The 22662-nt window shown below is 52.3% G+C and overlaps 1 protein-coding gene across 1 annotated transcript; it reads left to right on the plus strand.

The window, feature by feature from the left end:
* The first annotated feature begins 15073 nt into the window (after nucleotides 1-15073).
* On the plus strand, nucleotides 15074-22407 carry LOC136513028 (protein ABA AND ROS SENSITIVE 1-like). The gene is made up of 7 exons (XM_066507032.1): nucleotides 15074-15345; nucleotides 15924-16023; nucleotides 19830-19980; nucleotides 20743-21169; nucleotides 21571-21646; nucleotides 21755-21801; nucleotides 21893-22407. The coding sequence occupies exons 1-7, from the start codon at nucleotides 15260-15262 to the stop codon at nucleotides 22077-22079; spliced, it is 1074 nt and encodes a 357-aa protein (XP_066363129.1). The 5' UTR covers nucleotides 15074-15259; the 3' UTR covers nucleotides 22080-22407.
* Nucleotides 22408-22662: the final 255 nt, after the last annotated feature.

Raw genomic sequence — 22662 nt, forward strand, 5'->3', positions numbered from 1 at the left:
TCATCGCCACAACCCCGACCCACACCCACGCTGACTCCTCGGAGGAGGACAAGGCGTGGGCCAGAGCGGACTTCTCCGGGCTTCGAGACCCTAAAGCCATGCGCCGCTTCATGGCCACGAGCGACTACTGCTTCGGCTACACCGACTCCGATGACGAAGGCACTCACGATCCCACTTGTGAGTGCTTCAACGTCGAGCTCGAGGTGCCGAGCACGAGCGATGAGGACGAGAACCCCGCCCCCAAGGAACCTTGACGCCCAGACCTGGAGCAGCTCCGTGAGCTTCAAGCCAAGGTCAAACAAGACCGGCTCCTTCTGCAGCAGCTCCAAGACACTCTCGAGCGAAAGCAGCGGGGTCACGGTGATGGTGAAGCAGCCTGGCGAAGGGCTCACGACATCAACCACTGCATCAACAACGACGAAGGGGGCGAGCAACCCCCTATCTTCAATCGCGCTAGCCAGAACATCGTGGTAGCAGCGATGCTACTCCGGTCAATGCCCGAGCCCTCTACCTCAGAGGGGCGACGGGTCCACGATGAGCTTCGAGACCTCCTCGAGACCACCGTGGTATAGTAGGCCGAAAGCTCTGCCTCTCGACGGCGTGGGGGCGCCTCGGAACTACCTGTGGCACCGCCTCGACAGGATAGAGAGGCCTCGGTTCATCCCAAGCCTGCTCGGGCACCGACAGCCAACAAGGCCCCCTTGGTGCACGACCGCCTCAGCGATCGACGCGAGGCGCAAGGCGACCACGATGTGGTCAGCAGGCGATGGTGCCACGACAACGATGGGCCCACCTGAGGCTACCACCCGCACCAAGGTGGTCGCTATGATAGTGGGGAGGACCGCAGTCCTTCTCCTGGGCCACCTAGCCCTTGAGTCTTCAGTAAGGCCATCCACGACGCCCACTTCTCGGCCCAGTTTCGGCAACCAGCCAACCTCTCAAAGTACAACAGCGAGACTAACCCCGAGCTATGGCTGGCCGATTACCGCCTGGCTTGTTAGCTAGGCGGCGCGGACGATGACTTGCTCATCATCCACAACCTCCCCTTGTTCTAGTCAGACTCAGCGTGAGCCTGGCTTGAACACCTCCCCCCCTTGCAGATCAACAACTGGCGTGACTTGGTAAAGGTCTTCGTCGGGAATTTCTAGGACACATACGTGCGCTCCGGGAACTCCTAGGACCTCAAGAGTTGTCGCTAGAGGCCGGACGAGTCTCTCCGAGACTTCATCCGACGCTTCTCCAAGCAATGCACTGAGTTGCCCAGCGTCGGTGACTCAGAAATTTTCCAGGCATTCCTCTCCGGCACCTCCTACCGAGACTTGGTCCGAGAGTTAGGTCGGAACGTACCGACCACAGCGGCCGTGCTCCTCGACATCGCCACCAACTTCGTCTCGGGCGAAGAGGCTGTCGGTGCCATCTTCCCCGACAACGACACCAAGGGGAAGCGGAGGGACGAGGCCCCCGGGGCCTTGGCCCCCTACCTCCCCAAGAAAAAGAAAAAGGGTCGCTAGGGAAAGCAGGATGTCCTCGAGGCGAATCTAGTCACGGCCGCAGATCGCAAGAATCCCCGAGGCCCCGCTAGAGGCCCCAGGCTCTTCGACGACATGCTTAAGAAGCCCTGCCCTTACCACCAGGGCCTAGTGAAGCACACCCTCGAAGAGTGCACCATGCTCCGGCGTTGCTACGCCAAGCTTGGGCTCCCTAATGACGATGCTAAGACAAAGGGCACCGGCGATAGGGACAACGATAAGGACGACGGGTTCCCCAAGGTGCACAACGCCTTCATGATCTTTGGTGGGCCTTCAGCGTGCCTCACGGCGCGTCAGCGAAAGAAGGAGTGCTGGGAGGTCTTCTCGGCTAAGGTGGCCACTCCTTGGTACCTTGACTGGTCTCAGGAGGTGATCACCTTTGATCGGGATGACCACCCTGATTATGTCCCAAACCCCAGGCAGTACCCACTCGTCGTCGACCCGATCATCAGCAACACCCAGCTCACCAAGGTGTTGATGGACGGAGGTAGCGGTCTCAACATCCTCTACGCCAACACCCTGGAGCTCCTAGAGCTTGACCAGTCACAGCTCCGAGGTAATGCCGCGCCCTTCCACGGCATTGTGCTAGGGAAACACACACGACCCCATAGGTGCATCGACTTGCCCGTCTGCTTTGGCACTCCCTCCAACTACCGCAAGGAGGTCCTCACCTTTGAGGTGGTTGGGTTCAAGGGGACCTATCACGCCATCCTAGGGTGTCCGTGCTACGCCAAGTTCATGGCGATCCCCAACTACACCTACCTCAAGCTCAAGATGTCGGGCCCCAATGGCGTCATCACTGTCGAGTCCATGTACGAGCATGCATACGACTGCGACGTCGAATGCATCGAGTACGCCGAGGCTCTTGTGGAGGCCGAGGCCCTCATCGTCAACCTCGACCAACTTGGTAGCGAGGCGTCTAACTCCAAGCGTCGTGCTGGGACTTTCGAGCCCACAGAGGTTGTCAAGCTCATCCCGATCGACCCCACCTACTCCAACAACCGAGCACTAAGGATCGGCGCCACCCTCGACAGCAAATAGGAAGCCATGCTCGTCGACTTTCTCCACGCGAACGCCGATGTATTCGCGTGGAGTCCCTCTGACATGCTAGGCATACCGAGGGAGGTCGCCGAGCACGCCTTGGACATCCAGGCCAGCTCTAGACCGGTGAAGCAGCGCCTGCGCCGATTCGACGAGGAAAAGCATAGGGCCATCGATGAGGAGGTCCAGAAGCTTTTGGCGGCCGGATTCATCAAGGAAGTATCCCATCCAGAGTGGTTAGCTAATCCTGCATTAGTTAAGAAGAAAAATGGGAAGTGGAGGATGTGTATAGACTACACCAGTTTGAATAAAACATGTCCAAAAGTCCCATTCCCATTACCTCAAATCGACCAAATCATTGACTCCACTGCGGGATGCGAAATCCAATCTTTCCTTGATGCGTATTCCGATTACCATCAAATCAAGATGAAAGAATCCGACCAGCTCGTGACTTCTTTCATCATCCCATTCGGCATGTACTGCTATGTGACTATGCCATTCGGCCTCAGAAACGTAGGGGCCACATACCAGCGGTGCATGACCTAGGTCTTTGGTGAGCACATCAGGCGAACCATCGAGGCCTATGTGGATGACATCATGGTCAAGTCCAGGAAGGCCAGTGATCTCGTTGATGACTTGGAGATAGCCTTCAAATGCCTCAGAGAGAAGGGCATCAAGCTCAACCCCGAGAAGTGTGTCTTCGGGGTCCCCCGAGGCATGCTCTTGGGATTCATAGTCTCGGAGCGCGGCATCGAGGCCAACCCAGAGAAGGTCTTGGCCGTGACCAACATGGGACCAATCTGAGACCTCAAGGGAGTGCAGAGGGTTATGGGATGCCTTGCGGCCCTGAGCCGCTTCATCTCGCGCCTTGGCGAAAAAGGCTTGCCTCTGTACCGCCTCTTGAGAAAATCCAAACGCTTTTCCTAGACCCCCGAGGCCGAAGAAGCTCTCACCAAGCTCAAGGCACTGCTCACCAATCCTCCCATCCTAGTGCCGCCGACCAAGGGCGAGGCTCTCTTACTCTACGTCGCCGCAACGACCCAAGTGGTCAGCGCGACCATAGTGGCCGAGAGGCAGGAAGAGGGGCATGCTCTACCCGTCCAACGACCTATTTACTTCATCAGTGAGGTGCTCTCCGAGACTAAGACACGCTACCCCCACATCCAGAAGCTGATCTATGCCATAGTCTTGGCTCGACGCAAGTTGCGTCACTACTTCAAGTCCCACCCGATGACCGTGGTGTCGTCTTTCCCTCTAGGAGAGATAATCCAGAACCGGGAGGCCTCGGGTAGAATAGCCAAGTGGGCCGTCGAACTCATGGGGGAAGCCCTATCTTTTGCACCTCAGAAAGCAATTAAATCCCAGGTCTTGGCCGATTTTGTGGCTGAGTGGACCGACACCCAACTACCACCTGCCCAAATCCAGACGGAATGCTAGACCATGTACTTTGATGGGTCCCTAATGAAGACCGGGGCAGGCGCGGGTCTGCTCTTCATCTCACCCCTCGGAGTGCACATACGCTACATGATCTGGCTCCACTTTGCCACCTCCAACAACGCAGCCGAGTACGAAGCCCTCGTCAACGGCTTGCAGATCACTATCAAACTTGGAGTATGACGTCTCGACATACGGAGCGATTCATGGCTCGTCGTCAATCAAGTGATGAAGGAGTCAAACTGCCATGACCCCAAAATGGAGGCGTACTGCAAGATGGTACGTCGCCTAGAAGATAAGTTCGACGACCTCGAACTCAACCACATCGCGTGAAAATTCAACGAGGCCACGGATGAACTGGCAAAGATGGCGTCGGCACGATCCCCGGTCCCCCCGAACATCTTCGCCAGAGACCTCCACAAGCCTTCCATCGACTATGCCTCGGTGGAGAAAGAGGGCCCACCGGTCGAGCCCACCATAGGGCCTGAGGCCCCCTCTGTCATCGAGACCCCTACGGCCGAGCCCAAGGCCATGGAAATCAACGCGGAGCCTCCCGAGGCTGACGAGGGCACGGACTGGTGAATCCTATTCCTTGATTGCCTCGTTTGAGGAGAGCTTCCTGCAGACAGGACCGAAGCTCGATGGCTTGCACGATGAGCCAAAACTTACGTCCTCAGCAACGGCAAGTTATACAGACGAAGCCCATCTGGCATTCTCTAATGGTGCATCGCCACCGAGGCAGGCCAAGCCCTACTTTGGGACTTGCACGCGGGAGCCTGCGGGCACCATGCAGCACCTCGGACGCTCGTCAGAAATGCCTTCCACCAAGGGTTCTACTGGCCAACGGTGGTTGCTGACGCCACCAAGCTGGTATGCTCCTGCGAGGGATGCCAGTACTATGCGCGGCAGAAGCACCTCCTGGCCCAAGCCCTCCAAACCATCCCCGTTACATGGCCATTCGCCGTGTGGGGGCTAGACATGGTTGGGCGTCTGCAGAAGGCCCTTGAGGGTTATACCCATTTGCTGGTAGCTATTGATAAGTTCTCCAAGTGGATCAAGGCTCGTCCGATCACTCGAATCAAATCCGAGCAAGCGGTGCTGTTCTTCACTGATATCATCCACAGGTTTGGGGTTCCAAACACCATCATCACTGACAATGGGACACAATTCACCGGCCACAAGTTCCTGACGTTCTGCGATGACCACCACATCCATGTGGCCTGGTCGGCCGTAGGACACCCTAGGACAAACAGCCAAGTAGAACGTGCCAACGGCATGATCCTACAGGGCCTCAAGCCAAGAATATACAACCGGTTGAAGAAAGTTTGGCAAGAAATGGCTTGCCGAACTCCCGTCGATCATCTGGAGCCTGAGGAACACTCTGAGCCAAGCCACGGGGTTCACACCATTCTTCGTAGTCTATGGAGCCGAGGCCATCCTCCCCACTGACTTGGAGTACGGTTCCCCGAGGCTACAGGCCTACAACGAGCAAAGCAACCGCACTGCCTGCGAGGACGCCCTCGACCAACTGGAGGAAGCCCGAGACGTTGTGCTGCTACACTCGGCCAAGTACCAGTAAGCCCTACGATGCTACCAATCCCGGTGCATTTGAAGCTGAGACCTGAAAGTGGGTGACCTAGTGCTGAGACTGAGGCAGAGCAATAAGGGCCGCCACAAGCTGACCCCACCATGGAAAGGGCCATACATCATCGCCCAAGTGCTAAAGCCCAGGACCTACAAGCTAGCCAATGAGAAGGGCAAAATTTTCACCAACGCTTGGAACATAGAACAGCTACGTCGCTTCTACCCTTAAATTCCCAAGCATTGTATACATTGTTTCTCGAAATACAATAAAGAAGCGTTCTTTAGTTGTTCTAATTTTTTGAGAAACCCCCCGAGCCCATCGATGGGGGATCAGCATTACGATAACGCTATAAGGGAGACTCAGCTCTACCTCTGTAGAGGTGCCCACCGCGAGGCTCGAACAAGACTCGGCTCTGCCTCTACAGAACTGAGCCTCCCTCAGGGGCTAGAAGGGGGGACCCCCCTAAGTCCTAGACACCGTTTTTAGTCGTTTTTCAAAAAAATTTCTACGCCAAACTCTCTCGCGTACTCTGACAAATCGATTGTAAAAAACCTAAGGACCAAAAGTCTGTCTCAGGGCCAAAAGGCCGACCGAGCCATGAGACGGCCTACGCCTCTAGGTTATGGCAACCTCCTCACTACCTTTTGCCCGAAGGGCAGCTTATGCTCCAAGAAGTTTTTGCAAGAGATATGTTAAAAACGAGACAGAGGGCAGAGGCTCGAAAATACAATAAAAATGATTAAAAAGCATATACACACAAGTACTTTAAAAGGCCTCGATGGCCACAAGCGTCATGGTACAATGATGAAAGTCCTAATCTATTTACATGGCCCCTTTGGCCCAGGTCAAAACTCAGGGTCGCTAGCATCGGCGGTCGGCGTAGGAGGAACCACCTCCTCTTTGAACAACCTGGCCAGTGCCATGCCAGGGGACTCAGCCACCTCCACCAGCTTCATGACCTCCTCGTCGGCCTTCTCGTCATCCTCAGCCATGACGTAACCGTCGCTGACGGCCTCGAGGTCAATGCCAGCGTAGTGCGAGGAGACGACGGCCAGGGCGTGCTTGATGCCCATATGCAGCGCCCCCTGGAGCCGCTCGTGGACTCGGCCGCTCAACGCGATCAAGCGGCTCCCGAGGGAGCTGCCCGACTTGACCCCCCCGACCTCTAGGGCCTCGCAGGCGGTACGAGCGGCGCTTCGCAGTGCGTTGTGCTCCCAGATCTCAACCTCGAGCACCGCCTACACTGCGACGGAGGCCTCAGCTGCCCGGGAGGCCTCCTTCTCCAACCCTACGCCGAGACAAGCGAGATAGGGTTAAGCATGAAAGAAAATAAGCCGAACAGGGGCGCAAGCCTATGAGACTCACCCTCGGCTTTCTCCCTCTAGTTTTGGACCTCGACCCGAGTGGCCTCGGCCACCCTAGAAGCCTCCCTCTCCAGCTCTGCGTCACATCATGGAGTTAGGGGTCGAACGCAAGAAGAACAAATAAAACAAGGGGCACGGCTCAACAGGACTCACCCTCGGCCTTTTCCTTCTAGGCTAAGGCCTCGACCTAGGAGGCCTCGGCCACCTTGACAGCCTCCGCCTGGGCACCTTTCGTCAGCAGGTGTGCGCCCTGCTCCGCCTCCAGCTGCTCGGCGACAGCCTTGGCAGAGGCCGCCTCTTGTTGGCTTGAGACCTGAAGGTGTCCCGCTCACCGGCCACCTAGGTCAGCTCCTCCTCTAGCTCCTTGATCCACGCCGCCAAAGGGGTGGCCTACTCCTGAGCCGTGGCCGCCTCGGCCTTCACGTCAGTACAGCGAAGGCGGAGGTCCTCTACCTCCACGCTCCACACCGACAGAAGCTCATTAGCATTGGTGAGCAGGTCTTTCTGCCATCGAAGCTGGTCCCAGACATCCCTCTTCCGCCGGAGGAACATCGACTTCTCGAGGGACTAGGCCTCGAGCTCCTGGATAGGTAGAACAAACGTCAAGCACTATGAGAAAACTCGGGAAAAAGACGACACAACACGAGAAAAGAAAGCGCGTACCTAGGCTACGCCGGGTAGGTTGTCAGCCACGACAGACAGCGCTATCCACAGCGACCGCTCCGCCAGCCGGTGGAATTGCTTGAAGGAGCCCTAGTGCCTTCCCTCGTCCACGTCCTCAAGGGCAAACAGAGGTTCCCCATCAGGGTCATCCTAGCTCCACCACAAGACACGTGGGCTATCCCACCCGCGAGGCTCGGGTTGTACCTGGACGAGGGCCGAGCTCCCCTCACCAGAAGTCAGAGCTGGCTGCTCCGTGGTGCTGGCCACCACGGCATCCGCCACCTCCTTTCCTCGAGAAGTATCATCGGAGGAGATTGAATGAACCTCCACCTCCTGGGCGCTCTCCTGCGACGGCGATGGGTCTTGGACCGGGGGCGGTACCGAAGCTTGCCCCGCCTCCGTCTCCGCATCCTAGGCCGTCGGCTCCACCGTGCCCAAGCCAGCCTCCGCCACCTCAGCCTCGGTGGTCCCGGGAGCTCCAGCCTCCGCCACCTCAGCCTCAGTGGTCCTGGGAGCCCCGGTGTCCGCCACCTCGGCTTCGGAAGCCCTGGCCTCCACCACCTTGGCCTCGGAGGTCCTAGGGGCCTTGACCTCGCCCTTGGTGGCCTCGGCGATTAAAGGCACCTCGGCTTCACCTGACTCGAGGGCCCCAGCCTCGTGGGGCGTAGGCGCCTCCTCCCCTGCCTGCTTCGTGGCCGCCTCGGTAGCCTCTCCTTGGGCGACTGACTCCTTCGGGTCGGCTCTGGCCAACATCGCGCCACACTATATGGCGGCCTATGCGTCCACCACCCATCGGGTGGTGGAGCTGGTGCTCACCTTGAGCGCCTTAATTGGCGCTAGGGCGGGCGCTTTCGCCTAACGCTTCCGGCTGAAGATAAAACACTCACGAGGTCAGCATACAACCAAAGAACGAGTGGGAGATGCTGCAAACTCCATTGACAAAATACTTACCTCGAACGGGGAAGCAATAGCTTCCGCACCGCGTCCCTCGTCCTCAGCAACGGCGGCGGTGGCACGGCCCCGTGTCCGCCGGTACTGGCCGGCCCTCGCCGGATTCCAACACCTCCTCGGCCCTCGGCGGAGGCGGTTGGGTCGCCCCCACCGTCGCTCACTCCACCTCCGCCGTCGAGCCCATCGGGCTGACGGCGTGCTTCCCGACGCCCGTGTCTCGGGCGTGTCGGCCTCGGCCCTAGGGCGGGCGATCGCTAGCCTCGAGGTGTCCTCTTCTCCTCCTCCTAGAGACGCCAGGCCGCTCGCCGACGCCCTGGGCGCCGTCTCCTTGATGTCAGGGAGATGGTCCAGGGGACCTCGCCCTGCCTCGCTCTCATCGTCATCACTCGAAGAATCCATCAACGACAATGATGGAGATGACTCCTCTGGGTGACCGTCGTGCCTCTATTGCCGGCGACGTTTCTCTAGTTCGTCGTGCTCGAGGCTCTTCCTCTTGCGCCTTGCCTCCTCGGCATCCTTCCTGCTCCTTGTACGCCTCGGCGTGCACCCTGTTCTCTGCCCGCCGCTCTGCATCCTTGGGAATGGGCAGCGGGGAGGCTCGCACATCCCTCATCCCCTACAGGAATGGCAAACGCAAATAAGGGAACAGATTGAAAGACGTAAGGAGCAAGGAGGCCTTGGGGGCCGCAGCGACGCGTGACTCACCAAAGAGATGTACCCCCACGACGAGCGCATCAGGAACGGGCTTAGATCACTGCTCCTTTGCCACCCCTCCACCGTCTCTCTCACCCAACGTAGAATCTCCTCATCGGAAAGGGCGACGGTGGACAACCGGATGCCATCGATTGGCTCACCTGGTGTCATCTCGAACAGGCGCTTGCCGCCGAGCCATCAGTGGCAGCACCCTCTGGTGGTGGAAGGCCACCACAACCACGGCCGCCTTAAGGCCGTGGCTGTGCAGCCTCTCTAGCGCCTTCAGGAGCGGCTGCAGCTTGGACTGATCAGCCAACGGGACGCCGTACCTCCACCTCTCCGGCTGGCTCTCCATGACCCGCCCGGTATAGGGGGGAAGCCCATCATCATCATTGTAGAGGTAGAACCAGCTATTGTACCAGCGGCGGTTGGACGACGCTGAGCTGGGCCAGGATGTAGAAGGGCTGCCTATCTTGGCGCACTTGGAGAGTGCAGCCGCCGGCCCTCAATGCCTTCTGCTGTGCCCATCGTACCCGCTGGCTTGGTGTTGAGCCCCGCCCGAAAGAAGTGGAGCCATAGCTCCTAGTGGGGAGCGATGCCCTAGGTACCCCTCGTAGACGGCGACGAAGATGGCCACCTACGCGATGGAGTTGGGGTTGAAGTTGTGGAGCTCCACGCCGTAGTATATATGGAGCGCCCTGCATGAACCGGTCCGTCGGCAAGCCGAGGCCGCGCTCGTGGAAGGCCACGAAGCTCACGATGTAGCCATCGCAGTGGCTCGCTCTGACTCCTCCCCCGAGGCAATCCACTCCGGTCGGTTGGGGTCAGTGACTGAGCGAAGGAGATCGTCGTCGATGAGTGACTGCAGTGTCACCGTGGACACGTCGAACGAACCCCAAGGATCCGCCTGGACGACAACGGCACCGCCGGCCATGGGTGCGGTGGAGAATGTGGCTACGGCGGTAAGGCGTGCTCTCGCTATCTCTCTCTCCCTCTCGCCTTTCCTCCCCCTTCTCCCTTCTTCTCCCGGCGCTCTCTTCCTCTGTTCTTAGCAACCGCTCGAGGGCAGAAAGGGCGAACACAGGCAAGGTAAGGAGGGGCGGGCATGGCTTGTCACGTATTTATGAGGGAGGAAAGAGGGCGAAATAGATGGGCGATGAAACCGGGAAAGTTTCCCTTAGATCTAGCGCAGTTAATCCGGATCCGACCAAATGGCCCACGCGTCCACCTTTTCCTTATTAACCGCGCGCACACAGTAACGTCCCATCCGTAGATGTTGTGTCGCATTCGACCACAGCAGATGGCAGGCGCCGTTCCGTCTCCCCGAGGAACCGCCTCAAAAGGCGCACCCGCCGTATCCAGCCGATGGGAAGGGAATATCCCCCACCCGATTCCTTTCAGACTAAGGAACTGGGCACCGAGCCCGTTACGGTCTAGGGGTTCGAAGGCTGGGCCCCCGAGGGTCTCGACAGCCGCCCCAGGACAAATAGAGTTAGGGATGACTATGGGCGAGCCCGTACATGGCGAGGCCCAAGCAAGCAATTGCTTGGGATGCCCTAAGTCGTGTCCGAGACCGGCAGAGAGGTCTCTGAATGGGATCCCACCGTAGGGAGGCACCGAGCCCCCGGGGCCAATCGAACGGCCCTAGGGACCCACTAGAGAAGCCCTCTGGTACTTTTGGAGTGCGTCTCTGGACCGCTAGCCGACCCCTATCGAATGGGGCACGGGCCTCCACTCGGACTTACCCGGTAACAGCTCACCGGAGGTGTCACTGCTCGCCCACCGAGGGTAGCCTGGCATACTCCACCCCTCCTTCCGAACGAAAAGGATGCGCGAGGGCCGCAAAAAAGATAGAGAAACTCCTGATCGCCCTCTTGCTCCGAGCAGAGTCTCGGGGGCTCTTCCTGCAACCAGCCGATGCTCAGCGACCCGAACTCGCACTTAGAGGCTCGGCAAACGCGATAAAACCCCTCCTTCCGAACAAAAAGGATACACGGGGGCCGCACAAAAAAGATAGGGAAACTCCTGATCGCCTCCTTGCTCCAAGCAGAGGCTCAGGGGCTCTTCCTGCAACTAAGCCGAGGCCCAGCAACCCGAACTCGCACTCGGAGGCTCGGCAAACGCGATAAAACCCCTCCTTCTAAACAAAAAGGATGCGCGAGGGCCGCACAAAAAAGACAAGAAAACTCCTGATCGCCCTCTTGCTCCGAGCAGAGGCTCGAGGGCTCTTCCTGCAACCAAACCGAGGCCTAGCGACCTGAACTCGCACCCAGGGGCTCGGCAAACGTGATAAAACCCCTCACTCAACATGAAAAAGCCCCTAGAGGGATAAATCCACTCCTCCAGGGCTTCGGGGCTACACCCGGCGGGTGCGCTCACGCGCACTCACCGAAGCCTCGAGTACGAAACATCATCCCGCCAGGAGCTGCCGCGAGCCAAGTCTCATCAAAACCTTAGGGAGAGCGCTCGCGCTCTCTCTGAGGCTCGGGGGCTACTGTCGGGTACCATAAAAAGGGGTCCCCTAAGCAAGAACCAAAAAAATCGCTTAGACCTTGTAAATATTGAAGCCAAGAGACAACCACCGGCAAACCCCCACCTTATCCGAGGCCCGGCTAGACCACCCGGCCCACCTCGAACATATCTGGGCTCATCCGAAGCAGGCTCGGCCCAGAATGAAACCACGAGGCCTCGGACGAGGTACCGATTCTCCGACTCGCCCGAGGCCCCGCGCGCAAGGCCTCGGACGAGGTACCGATTCTTCGACTCGCCCGAGGCCCCACGCGCAAGGCCTCAGACGAGGTACCAATTCTCTGACTCACCCGAGGCCCCACGCGTATGGCCTCGAATGAGGTACCGATTCTCCGACTCACCCGAGGCCCCGCGCACAAGGCCTCGGACAAGGTACCGATTCTCCGACTCGCCCAAGGCCCCGCGCCGCAAGGCCTCGGACGAGGTACCGATTCTCCAACTCGCTCGAGGCCCCACGCCACGAAGCCTCAGACGAGCACCCAGTTACCGACTCGCTCGAGGCCGGCACAACATCAACCCCATCATCGCCACCTTGACTGACTTCTCTGATGGGACATCACATCCAACTAACACGTCCAACCACTCCCGCGATGTCAGCCAAACGACGACACGATACAGCGGAGTGGCCGATGAGGTGGGAGTCACATCGACGCCATGCCGTCCGGAACATGACGGGGTAGGGGTTACCGGCCGCTGTGCTTGCCACTGTGCCCACGACTGACACCTGTGCTGCACTGTGCTGCCTAAACCCTGTTCCAAGGACAGCGCGGCATGGAAAGTCAAGTCGGGTCCCTGTAGCCTCGGAATCGACGTACAAAACCAACTGCTCCCTCCGAGCCTTCGGCTATCCGCTTTCTGGGCTCCTGTAGCCTCAGGACTCGTGCCCGCCGAGCCCCCCACAATGGTTCAGCCTCAGCACCGACTGGGCCTCGGCTCTCTACTGTTGTCAGCACTCTAGGACCGGCACGTCGTCTGCAGTACGCGCCATGCCCTGCGTCAAGCTGCAGGAGCCCCACGTCGTGCACAGGGCCAAGCTCCTGTAGCCTCGGAATCAGCGCACCCGCACCGTCGCATCTACCCAGCCTCGGCTCTCCGCGCCGATCAAACATACAGTGACCAGCACGCCTCCAACAGAAGAAGGCGCGCATGCCACCACAGGAGCTCCCACGTGGCACAGGATCAGGCGTGACCGGCGCGTCGCTCCAGTGCACCGAGGACAAGGCCGCTCCACCGACCATGCCGCCACAGTGACGAGCTGCAGGGCTCGGACATACCGTCTTTGCTCACAACACGCCACGTAGCATATACATGTACCGCCCTGTGCCTCCCTTCGACTATAAAAGGGAGTGACCGGGGCCACTTCTAAAGGAGAGACACACGGGGAAGCAATGCACAACGCCCTGTAACACATACGTTTCCTCACTGCAAGAGATCAACATCTCAAGCAACCCATGCCACTCCACGCAGAGACCTAGGACTAGCTCCCTCTCTCGCTCAGCTTGTAAGCCCCTACTACAAGCACCTCGGTGCAAGGAATACAAGATCGTTCTCTTAGACTGGACGTAGGGACACCTATTGTCTGAACCAGTATAAACCTTGTGCCTCTTTGCATCACCATCCAGGATTAGGGGCACGCAATACACTTTCACTAGTCGGTTGAGGATCCGCCGGACCCAAAACACCGACACTTAGATACCATTATGCCAAGGAAGGAGAGTGTGCATGGCCGGAGAAAGTAAATTGAGCTCAGTTTTCGTGCATGCCGCCATGCAGCTTTTACACCCTGTTCGCTTGATCGTTTTACTTGATCATTTCTGTGGATTATAAGCCGGCTGGTGCTATTTTATTGTAAAAGAAAAACACTGTATCATGGCTCATAAGCATGGCTGATATGATCAAGCGAACAGGGTGTTAACTTTCGCTAAATCTGTATCTAACTCGAGTAATTCTCCGGCTCCTGTCACTTTATCTTTTCCGGCCGTCCGATTCCTCTGTCCTCTTATCTCCGCCGAGCGCTGCCCATGTAGGAGTACGTATACGAGACCATGCGCTAGTACATACGAGACCATGCGCTGTAAAAGGAGGTGTCTCCGTGAATCTCTCCCGCATGCAACTCATTAAGGCCCCGTTTGGTAGGGCTTCACTTCACTAGTGAAGCTATTTTTTGGCTTTAGCTCCACGAACAGTTCCATCGGTGGAGCTGAAGCGGTTTTGGTAAACCGTTTGGCAAAATGGCTTCCCTGTGAGAGCATGTTTTTAGGGGCCTGGAGGAGGAGCCGGGAGAAGCCACTTTTTTTGGCTCCATCCCACTCCAAATCACTGTGAGAGCATGTTTTTAGGGGCTTCACAAGTGAAGCTATTTTACTTTACCCCGTTCGGTAGAAAACGGCTCCAAACGGCTCCTGAAGCCGGTAAAGAAGCCCTGCCAAACGAAGCCTAAATATCTCTTTCTATCGGAAACTCCCGCATGCAAATCAATCTCTTCCTTTCACCTACGTTTTTCTTTTGCATGCAAAACTTTCTTTCCCACACCTGAACTTGTAGTTATTATGAATTTATATTGAATTTACACTATATTTATATTAAAGTTATGGTGATTATTTTGGCGTAACTTCTGGATAGAATTGGTGTAAGTATATAACTATTTGAAAATTCTTTGTTTTGTTCATTTGTTTTTTTTAATTTGTATGTATGTCTGATTTTGAATCCATATGTAGATCTTTTCATATGCAATTCATAAAAAATATCTGTTTAATTTGATAATTTTATTTTTGTTAATTTGATTTTGAGGGGGGAAAAATCGAGTGATGGTAGGCTCCAAAATACTCGGGTGGGGTGTAGACAAACCGTTAACTTTGGCCCACTGCTCAGCGGGCAGCGCCTAGTGCCCAGGGACACGCTTGCAGGATATGAAGAGAGCGCCTAGTGCCCAACGGTGGTAGTCGAGGCGACCTGCGTCTCATTCCAGTTGTGCCCTACAAAACTGCCGAAATGAAAAAAATGGGAGGACACCTACAAACAGCCTGTTCGCATTTTGGCTTAATCACTCGTATCTGGTTTATAATTCACGACTTAAATAATATTTTTCTCTCACATCAAATCAGCTAACAGTACTTTCAATCATGACTTATAAGCCAATTCAACCGAAATGAACAAGCTGTCTGTCTCGAGGGAGTAACCGAAACTGGAGGGTGGCCGCAACCGCACGGGGAGCAGCCCACCACGGCCCAACGCGGCAACGCCCCAAACCCAACCTAGCCTCTTGGAAACCGAAGTTTTTCGAAACCGAATAAACCGAACCAAATTTGCGGTTTAAACTGAAGCCCATTCTGACGCGACAGCTTCCGTTCCCCAGAACCTTCTAGACGCGGACCGAAGAGAACCCGGGCACCCGGCCGCCAGCCGCAGCATCTGTGCGCGAAGGCGAAGTAGGCAGGCTCGGGTTCTAGGGGCGGCCTTGTTCGCTCGGTATGGACCAGAGGAAGGCCATCTTCCGCGCGAAGCTCCGCGAGACCAAGGAGAAGCAGCAGCAGCGCATCGACCCCGCGCTCGTCAGGTCCTCCTTCGACTCACTGTCTCGATCCGTGCCTTCGATTTGGCTCTCGATTATCTGTCGGAATCCTGCCGCTAAGTTCGTTCAGTGGTTAGGATGCCTGCTGCACCTGTACAAGGTGTAACCCTAGGACATTTGGATGAACAACCGGCGCGAATTCTGGCTAGTTGTGTGCCAAAACTAGCCTTTCTTTTTGTTGTTGTTTTTCTCTAACCAATACTCCGTACACACTAGTTCCAAATTACAATATGACTCTTGGTTCACCGAATTAATGCTTCGCATTATCATGGTTTGGACTCTTACACATTGCGTAGCTGTATTGTTTTTCTCAAATTTTAGTTCGAGTGGATTCCAGTATCCTGCAATCTGTGCATCATTTAGTTATTCTGCAAAGGCTGTCATAGATCTTGAGATCATAGATGTAACACCACAGGTAGTCGCCCTGAGTTTTAACTACGAACTGTAAATGTGTTTCAGGTTGCACTCTGCAGTGCTGAGAGAATCAGGATCTTAGTTAAGAAATAATACTATGAACTATGGGACATCAAATTGACATCTTAAAGTTTCATAATCTTGTGCAGGTATAACGAATTTGACCAGCCCATATGCAGAGTATGCAATATTACGCTAAAGTCTGAAGCACTTTGGCCTGCACACCAAGTGTCACGGAAACATCATGAGGTAAGAGCTTCGCCTGTGTTAATTGATTTACGCTTGTGAGTTGGTGTTTTTGGCTGCTTGTTAAAAGAAAACATCCAGCTGAATATTTTACTGCAGCAATACACAATACATTACCGTGCAATCTTATCCTATATAAAACTAAGTCTTGTCCATTACTTCATTTTTAAAAAAGATTAGACAAAGCACTATGTAACGAAACCATACATGGTTGTTTCCGCTGCTTGTTTTGCTAGTTCCATATGAAACTGAACCGTGTTAGATAAATACATATTTGATGCTTTTGTTGTTATGATTATTTTTGTCTATTCGATCCGAAACGCCTCTAGCATTTTTGGAAACCATTATATCCCCCCCTCCCCGCGCCCGCACCCCCCCCCCCAACCACCACCACCACCACCCCGAAATTTTCAAACTTAGTTTCTGCTTACTACCCAAAAGAATCCCGTTGGGGCGTAACCCTCTTAGCGATGCGCCATGTTGGAACCCGGGTATGGTGTTAAATGAGTAAGGGCCAGGTCGTCACCCCCGTGATGCGTCGTGTCGCGATCTGGGCACGGTGTCAAGTGAGCAAGGATCGGGTCATCGCATCCTTAGTGGCGCGCCACATCGGCGCCCGGGTGTGGTACAAAATGAGCTAGGGTCTTCACACCTACCTCGGCAGGTGCGAAGGGTAAGGAAGCTAGTCGAATCAATTAGGATCAGTTTAGGTAGCTGGAATGTAGGGTCCCTTACGGATAAGTTAAGAGAGTTAGTGGACACAGCGGTTAGGAGGCGTGTAAATATCTTATGCGTTCAAGAGACTAAATGGAAGGGGCAGAAGGCGAAGGAGGTGGACAATACCGGCTTCAAGCTCTGGTACACAGAGACAACTTCAAATAAAAATAGAGTAAGAGTTTTGATTGATAAGAGCCTCAACGATGGTGTGGTGGAGGTAACAAGGCAAGGGGATAGGATCATCTTAGTTAAACTTCTCATTAGTGATATGGTCTTAAATGTAATTAGTGTGTATGCCCCCCAAGTAGGCCATGATGAGAGTGCTAAGCGGCTTTTCGGGAAAGACTTAGATCGCTTGGTTAGAGCTGTCCCTAGTAGCAAGAAGCTCTTTATAGGAGGTGATCTTAATGGCCATGTAGGTATGTCAAGTGCAGGTTTCGAGGCGGTTCGTGGGGGTTTCGGATATGGTAGTAGGAACCAGAAGGGAGAGGAAGTCTTAGACTTTGCTATAGCTTTTGATCTGATGATAGCTAACACTTTCTTTCGTAAGAGACAGTCCCATTTAGTGACCAGTACTTTAGTCAAATCGACTTTGTCCTTACAAGAAGGAGGGATAAATGAACATGCGTGGACTGTAAGGTGATACCTGGAGAATGTGTGGTCGCTCAACCCAAGCTGGTGGTGGCTGACTTCCGTTTTCTGGTGTAAGCTCGTGGGAACAAACAAGCTAGGGTTGCTAGAACGAAGTGGTGGAAATTAGAAGGGGAGGCATCAAAGGTCTTTAAAGAAAAGGTCATTGAAGAGGGCCCTTGGAAGGATCAAGGCGATGCAAACAACATGTGGGAGAAGATGGCAACATGCGTTTGGAAGGTTGCTTCTGAGGTGCTTGGAGTGACCAAAGGGAGCGGATACGACTCGAAAGACACTTGGTGGCGGAATGAAGATGTGCAAAAGGCTATTAAGGAAAAGGAGTGCTATAAGCGCTTGTATCATGACAGGTGTGCAGACAATATAAAGAAGTACAAGGTGGCAAAGAAGACTGCAAAACGAGCGGTGAGTGAGGCAAAGGGGCGGGCCTATGAGGACCTTTACCAACGTTTGAGTACGAATGAAGGAGAGAAGGACATTTATAGGATGGTTAGGGCTCGCGATAGGAAGATAAGGGACTTCAATCAAGTCAAGTGCATAAATGATGAGAGGGGGCAACTCTTGGTGAAGGAGAATGGTATCAGACATAGATGGCAAGAGTATTTTGATAAATTGTTCAATGATGAGAACGAGAACACCACCGTTCAGCTGGACAACTCGTTTGATGACACTAATAGGCGCTTTGTGCGGAGGATTCAAGAATCGGAGGTCAGAGAAGCCTTGAAAAGGATGAAAGGGGCCAAAGCGATGGGCTCTGATGGTATCCCAATCAAAGTGTGGAGATGTCTCGGAGATATAGCTATAGTATGGCTAACCAAGATATTGAACAATATCTTTCGATCGAACAAGATGTCTGAGAAGTGAAGAAGAAGCATATTGGTACCAATCTACAAGAACAAGGAATATATTCAAAGTTGTACTAATTATCGGGGAATTAAGTTAATGAGCCACACTATGAAGCTATGGGAGAGAGTCATCGAGCAGCGCCTGCGAGGAACGACGTAGATATCAACAAACCAATTTGATTTCATGCCCGGAAGGTCAACCACATACAATCTTCTTAATAAGACAAGTTATGGAGCGGTTTAGAGAGCAGAGGAAGGACCTCCACATGGTTTTCATTGACTTGGAGAAGACTTATGACAAGATACCAAGAAATGTTATGTGGTGGGCTTTGGACAAGCATAAAGTCCCATCAAAGTACGTCACTCTCATCAAGGACATGTACAACAATGTTGTGACTAGTGTTTGAACAAACGATAGTAACACATTATTTTTCGATTAAAATTGGACTTCATCAAGGTTCAGTCTTAAGCCCGTATCTCTTTGCCTTGGTAATGGATGAGGTTACCAGGAACATACAAGGGGATATCCCTTGGTATATGTTATTCGCTGATGATGTAGTGTTAGTGGACGAAAGCCAGGCGGGAGTAAATAGGAAACTAGAGTTATGGCGGCAGACCCTTGAGTCTAAGGGTTTTAGATTGAGCAGAACTAAAACCAAATACATGAGATGCGACTTTGGCAGAGCTGCACAGGAGGAGGGAGATATGAGTTTGGAAGGTCGAGTAGTGTGTAAGAAGGATACTTTTCGGTATCTGGGATCGATGCTACAGAGGGATGGAGATATTGATGCGGACGTTAGCCATAGAATCAAAGCAGGATGGATCAAGTGACGACAAGCTTCTAGCATTCTCTGTGACAAGAGGGTACCACAAAAGTTAAAAGGCAAGTTTTATAGAACGGCGATTAGACCGGCTATATTGTATGGAGCAGAATGTTGGCCTACAAAGATTCGACATGTTCAACAACTTAGTGTTGCAGAAATACGTATGTTGCGATGTATTTGTGGTCACACAAGAATGGACCGAGTTCGGAACGATGATATACGTGATCGCCTAGGGGTAGCACCAATTGAAGAAAAGCTTGTCCGACATCGGTTGAAGTGGTTTGGCCATGTCCAAAGGAGACCTTCAGAGGCACCAGTGCATTGTGGAGTCTAAGCCAAACTAATAATATGAGGAGAGGTAGAGGAAGACCGAAATTGACATGGGGGAGGCAATAAAAAGAGATTTAAAAGCTTGAGATATACCTAGAGATCTATGTTTGAATAGGAGTGCTTGGAAAGCAGCTATTGAAGTGCCTGAACCGTGACTTGAGGCTTTTGGTGGGTTTTAACTCTAGCCTACCCCAACTTGCTTGGGACTGAAAGGCTATGTTGTTGTTGTTATTGTTTCTGCTTACTACCAGATAGCGTACATTTGATCAGAGCTGCATGCACATGATTTCTATGTTGACATAATTAATTAGGTATACTTTAATCGCTCCAAGAATAGGCTTATGGTTTATGAAATCATGTTGATATACTGCATTCAAAGTGTATTTGCTCTTGAAGAAGGTGCTTTTTTTTTTACTTCTGAACTGAGCTTGTATTCTGATTACAGGCAAAAGCCGCTGCTGCTAAAGCTGCAATAGGTGCAGGATCTAGAGGCAACATTGCCAAGCAAGAGCAACTATTGGAGTCTCAGAAACAAAAAACTTCCACACTACCTACCAATTTTTTTGATACTCAGGGAACTAAAAGGCAAAGTGATGGTGAGAATACCTAATGACCTCCCTTGCTCCAAGTGTAAAATCAACTGGGTCTGTAGTATTGCTCTAGAGGCATTTGCGTATATTATTTTACATGTCATGTTTCTGTTGTGTATATCCGATGGATTATCATTATCATGGAAATAAACATTTCTTATTTTGCTTTTGAGCTTACATTTGATTCCTCCTTTTGTTTGCCACTTGCCAGTGTTTGCCTTCCATTATTTTTTTGTCACCTCTATGTACACTTGCTCAGATACCATGTTAAAAAAAACTAGGCTTGCAGGGGGGAAGTTTGCCCCCACGGCATTGCTCTCAGATACCATGTTTCTGTAGAGTTGTGCATTATATCCTATTTCAAATTTATTTTCAAATTAACCATCTGTATTAAATTCTCATTTTTCATCTTCTCCTATTTAAATCTACCACTACTTCAAATCTACCACTACCAATAAACTGTAATGTCCTATTGTCCTTCCTAGCTGTACCTGATAAATCATTAAACCTATCAGTCTGCCACTGTGTTAACTGTTAAATGAAACATGGTGTAGGATTTTAATACACCATGAAGTTGTTTAGAATGTTTTACCTACAATGTGTAAGTAAAATGTTAGTTATTCTGTTTTCTGTACATTTGTCATATCAATGTCTAATGCAGATGTGTTTCCTGTATAGCTTTGTACCTGTAAAATGGCTATTTGTTAGGGCCCTTAGTAAACAGTTTTGTGAACATCAATGCCCTGATGTAACAACTTTGATTTCTAGATACTGGTTCTGAGGGAAGATCTGTGCGCCGTGAAGTTGCTGTTATTCAACCGAAGACCATAGGAGCAAGCACTGATAAATCATCTGTTAGGATGGATCAAATGTCAAAGAAAGGGAGTCAAAGCAATACCAGTGTCAAAGGAATCCTTCCAGGGAATTTTTTTGACTATGGAGAAGAAGATGAAGCTCCAACTCCAGTTCCAAAAGATCTTAGTACACCTCAAAATGTTGCCAGTTCCATTCACACAAAGGTGAAAGGTGTCCCTGATGGCTTCTTTGATCACAACAAAACTGGCATTGGCATGCAACCCAATGAACCGAGTTCAGAAACTGCTCAAGCAAAAGGATCGTTGCCTGAAGGTTTCTTTGATAACAAAGATGCAGATCTCCGTGCACGTGGTATCCAACCTCAAAAGGTTGACATGAAGTAAGTTTTAATGGCCATCTCTTGCCAGGATTATGTTCAGAATTCATGCATTTTTACCAGACCTACTCGTTTGCCATGTATTGTCCTGTTCATTTGGCAATTTTACATTCTGTTGTCATGACTCGTGTATAGTCACTACTCCGTAGTCAGGATTGACAGATTATATGTTGAAATTTGGATAGTGTTTTATGATCATGGCTCTTAGCAGCAGTTGGTCAGCATAGTTTAACAGCATAAATGAGTTTGATTTCTAAATTGGTCGTTTTATTGTCATTTCCATGCCCATTTTGTGTTTGTGCATCTGTGAACTTCAAAATCTGCAGTAATCTACAGTTAGTAAAATGTTATCTGTTGTCTGTACACTGACATTATCATGTCAATTCATTAAAAATCTTGTGCAGTGATGCGTACAAAGAATTCGAGAAGGAAATTCAGGAGGATTTGCAGGAAGTTGATGACCGCCTTGAAGAAGAGGAGGTTAGGCTAATTTATATTATACGATATATGCTAACAGTGAAAGATATTTACCTACCCATTGCCAATGTTAGACTGCTGATACGAGCAAGCTTTTCCTTTTTGCTGTAGATTGATGCTGCTGCTGAGAGGGAGGAGTACTTGACTCTCGAGCAACAGTAAGATACTTCACATCCTGTTAGATTTTGAAAAACATGTGTACCATAGTGAAGGTTTTTACCGTGGCCATCCTTTTATTTTTCTATACAGGGAGTACAGGCAGCAAGTTGATATGTTGAAGAAACAGCTGGTTGAGTCGAGAACCGCCCGTACTGCTAAATTAAATAGCAAACCTATCGGTATGGACGCTGAGTCCAGCAGCAGCGACTCATCGAGCGATGAAGAGGATGACAACACAGATTTTGCTGTTGATTGGAGAGCACAACATTTGAAATGATGGAAACATTTTGCAACTGATATGAACTACCGTGGAAAGTCAGAACCTTTAGCATCCCGCCATTATCAAGAATTCTAGCCCAGTTCTTCAGTTTTTTTACATGAAGAAAACACTGTAGTTTTGCATCTTTCGTCTCCCATAGCAGTAATCAGTTCGCATCATTCTGTGTAGCACCCATTGGCAACTTTGTATACGCCGGAGTTCCGAGTCTTCTGACTACCTGAACCCACTGCGAATCCCTTGACTGATTGAACGTCTTTGGTTGTACGCAACACATTCTGACCAACGGTTTTTAACTTGTTCCAAGAAATTTTACACGTTGCTTCCGATTTTGTACAATAGGAGTACATGTTAAGCAAGTTATCTGCCTCTAGATCACGATCCTGTCAGAGATTTACTCGTGCATTTCAATCTTTTGCTGTCGTCACAAGAATATCTGACATCTCAATTGGTTGATTGTTGGATGGTTGAAGGGACGCCTCCGGCTGTGCAGATTGACCGCCATGTGGATGCTTCAACACTTGTGCTATCACGTACAGGGCTCGTGTCTATATATCTAATGTTTCTTTCTCTGAGCGATGAC

This window comes from Miscanthus floridulus, chromosome 16 (assembly GCF_019320115.1).
Source record: "Miscanthus floridulus cultivar M001 chromosome 16, ASM1932011v1, whole genome shotgun sequence".
In the NCBI taxonomy this organism is placed as follows: domain Eukaryota; kingdom Viridiplantae; phylum Streptophyta; class Magnoliopsida; order Poales; family Poaceae; genus Miscanthus; species Miscanthus floridulus.

Coding starts and splice junctions, on each gene's coding strand:
- LOC136513028 (XM_066507032.1), top strand. CDS start 15,260: ATGGACCAGAGGAAGGCCATCTTCCGCGCGAAGCTCCGCGAGACCAAG. Junction 15,346..15,923: donor ATCGACCCCGCGCTCGTCAG/GTCCTCCTTCGA, acceptor AATCTTGTGCAG/GTATAACGAATTTGACCAGC. Junction 19,981..20,742: donor AACTAAAAGGCAAAGTGATG/GTGAGAATACCT, acceptor TTTGATTTCTAG/ATACTGGTTCTGAGGGAAGA.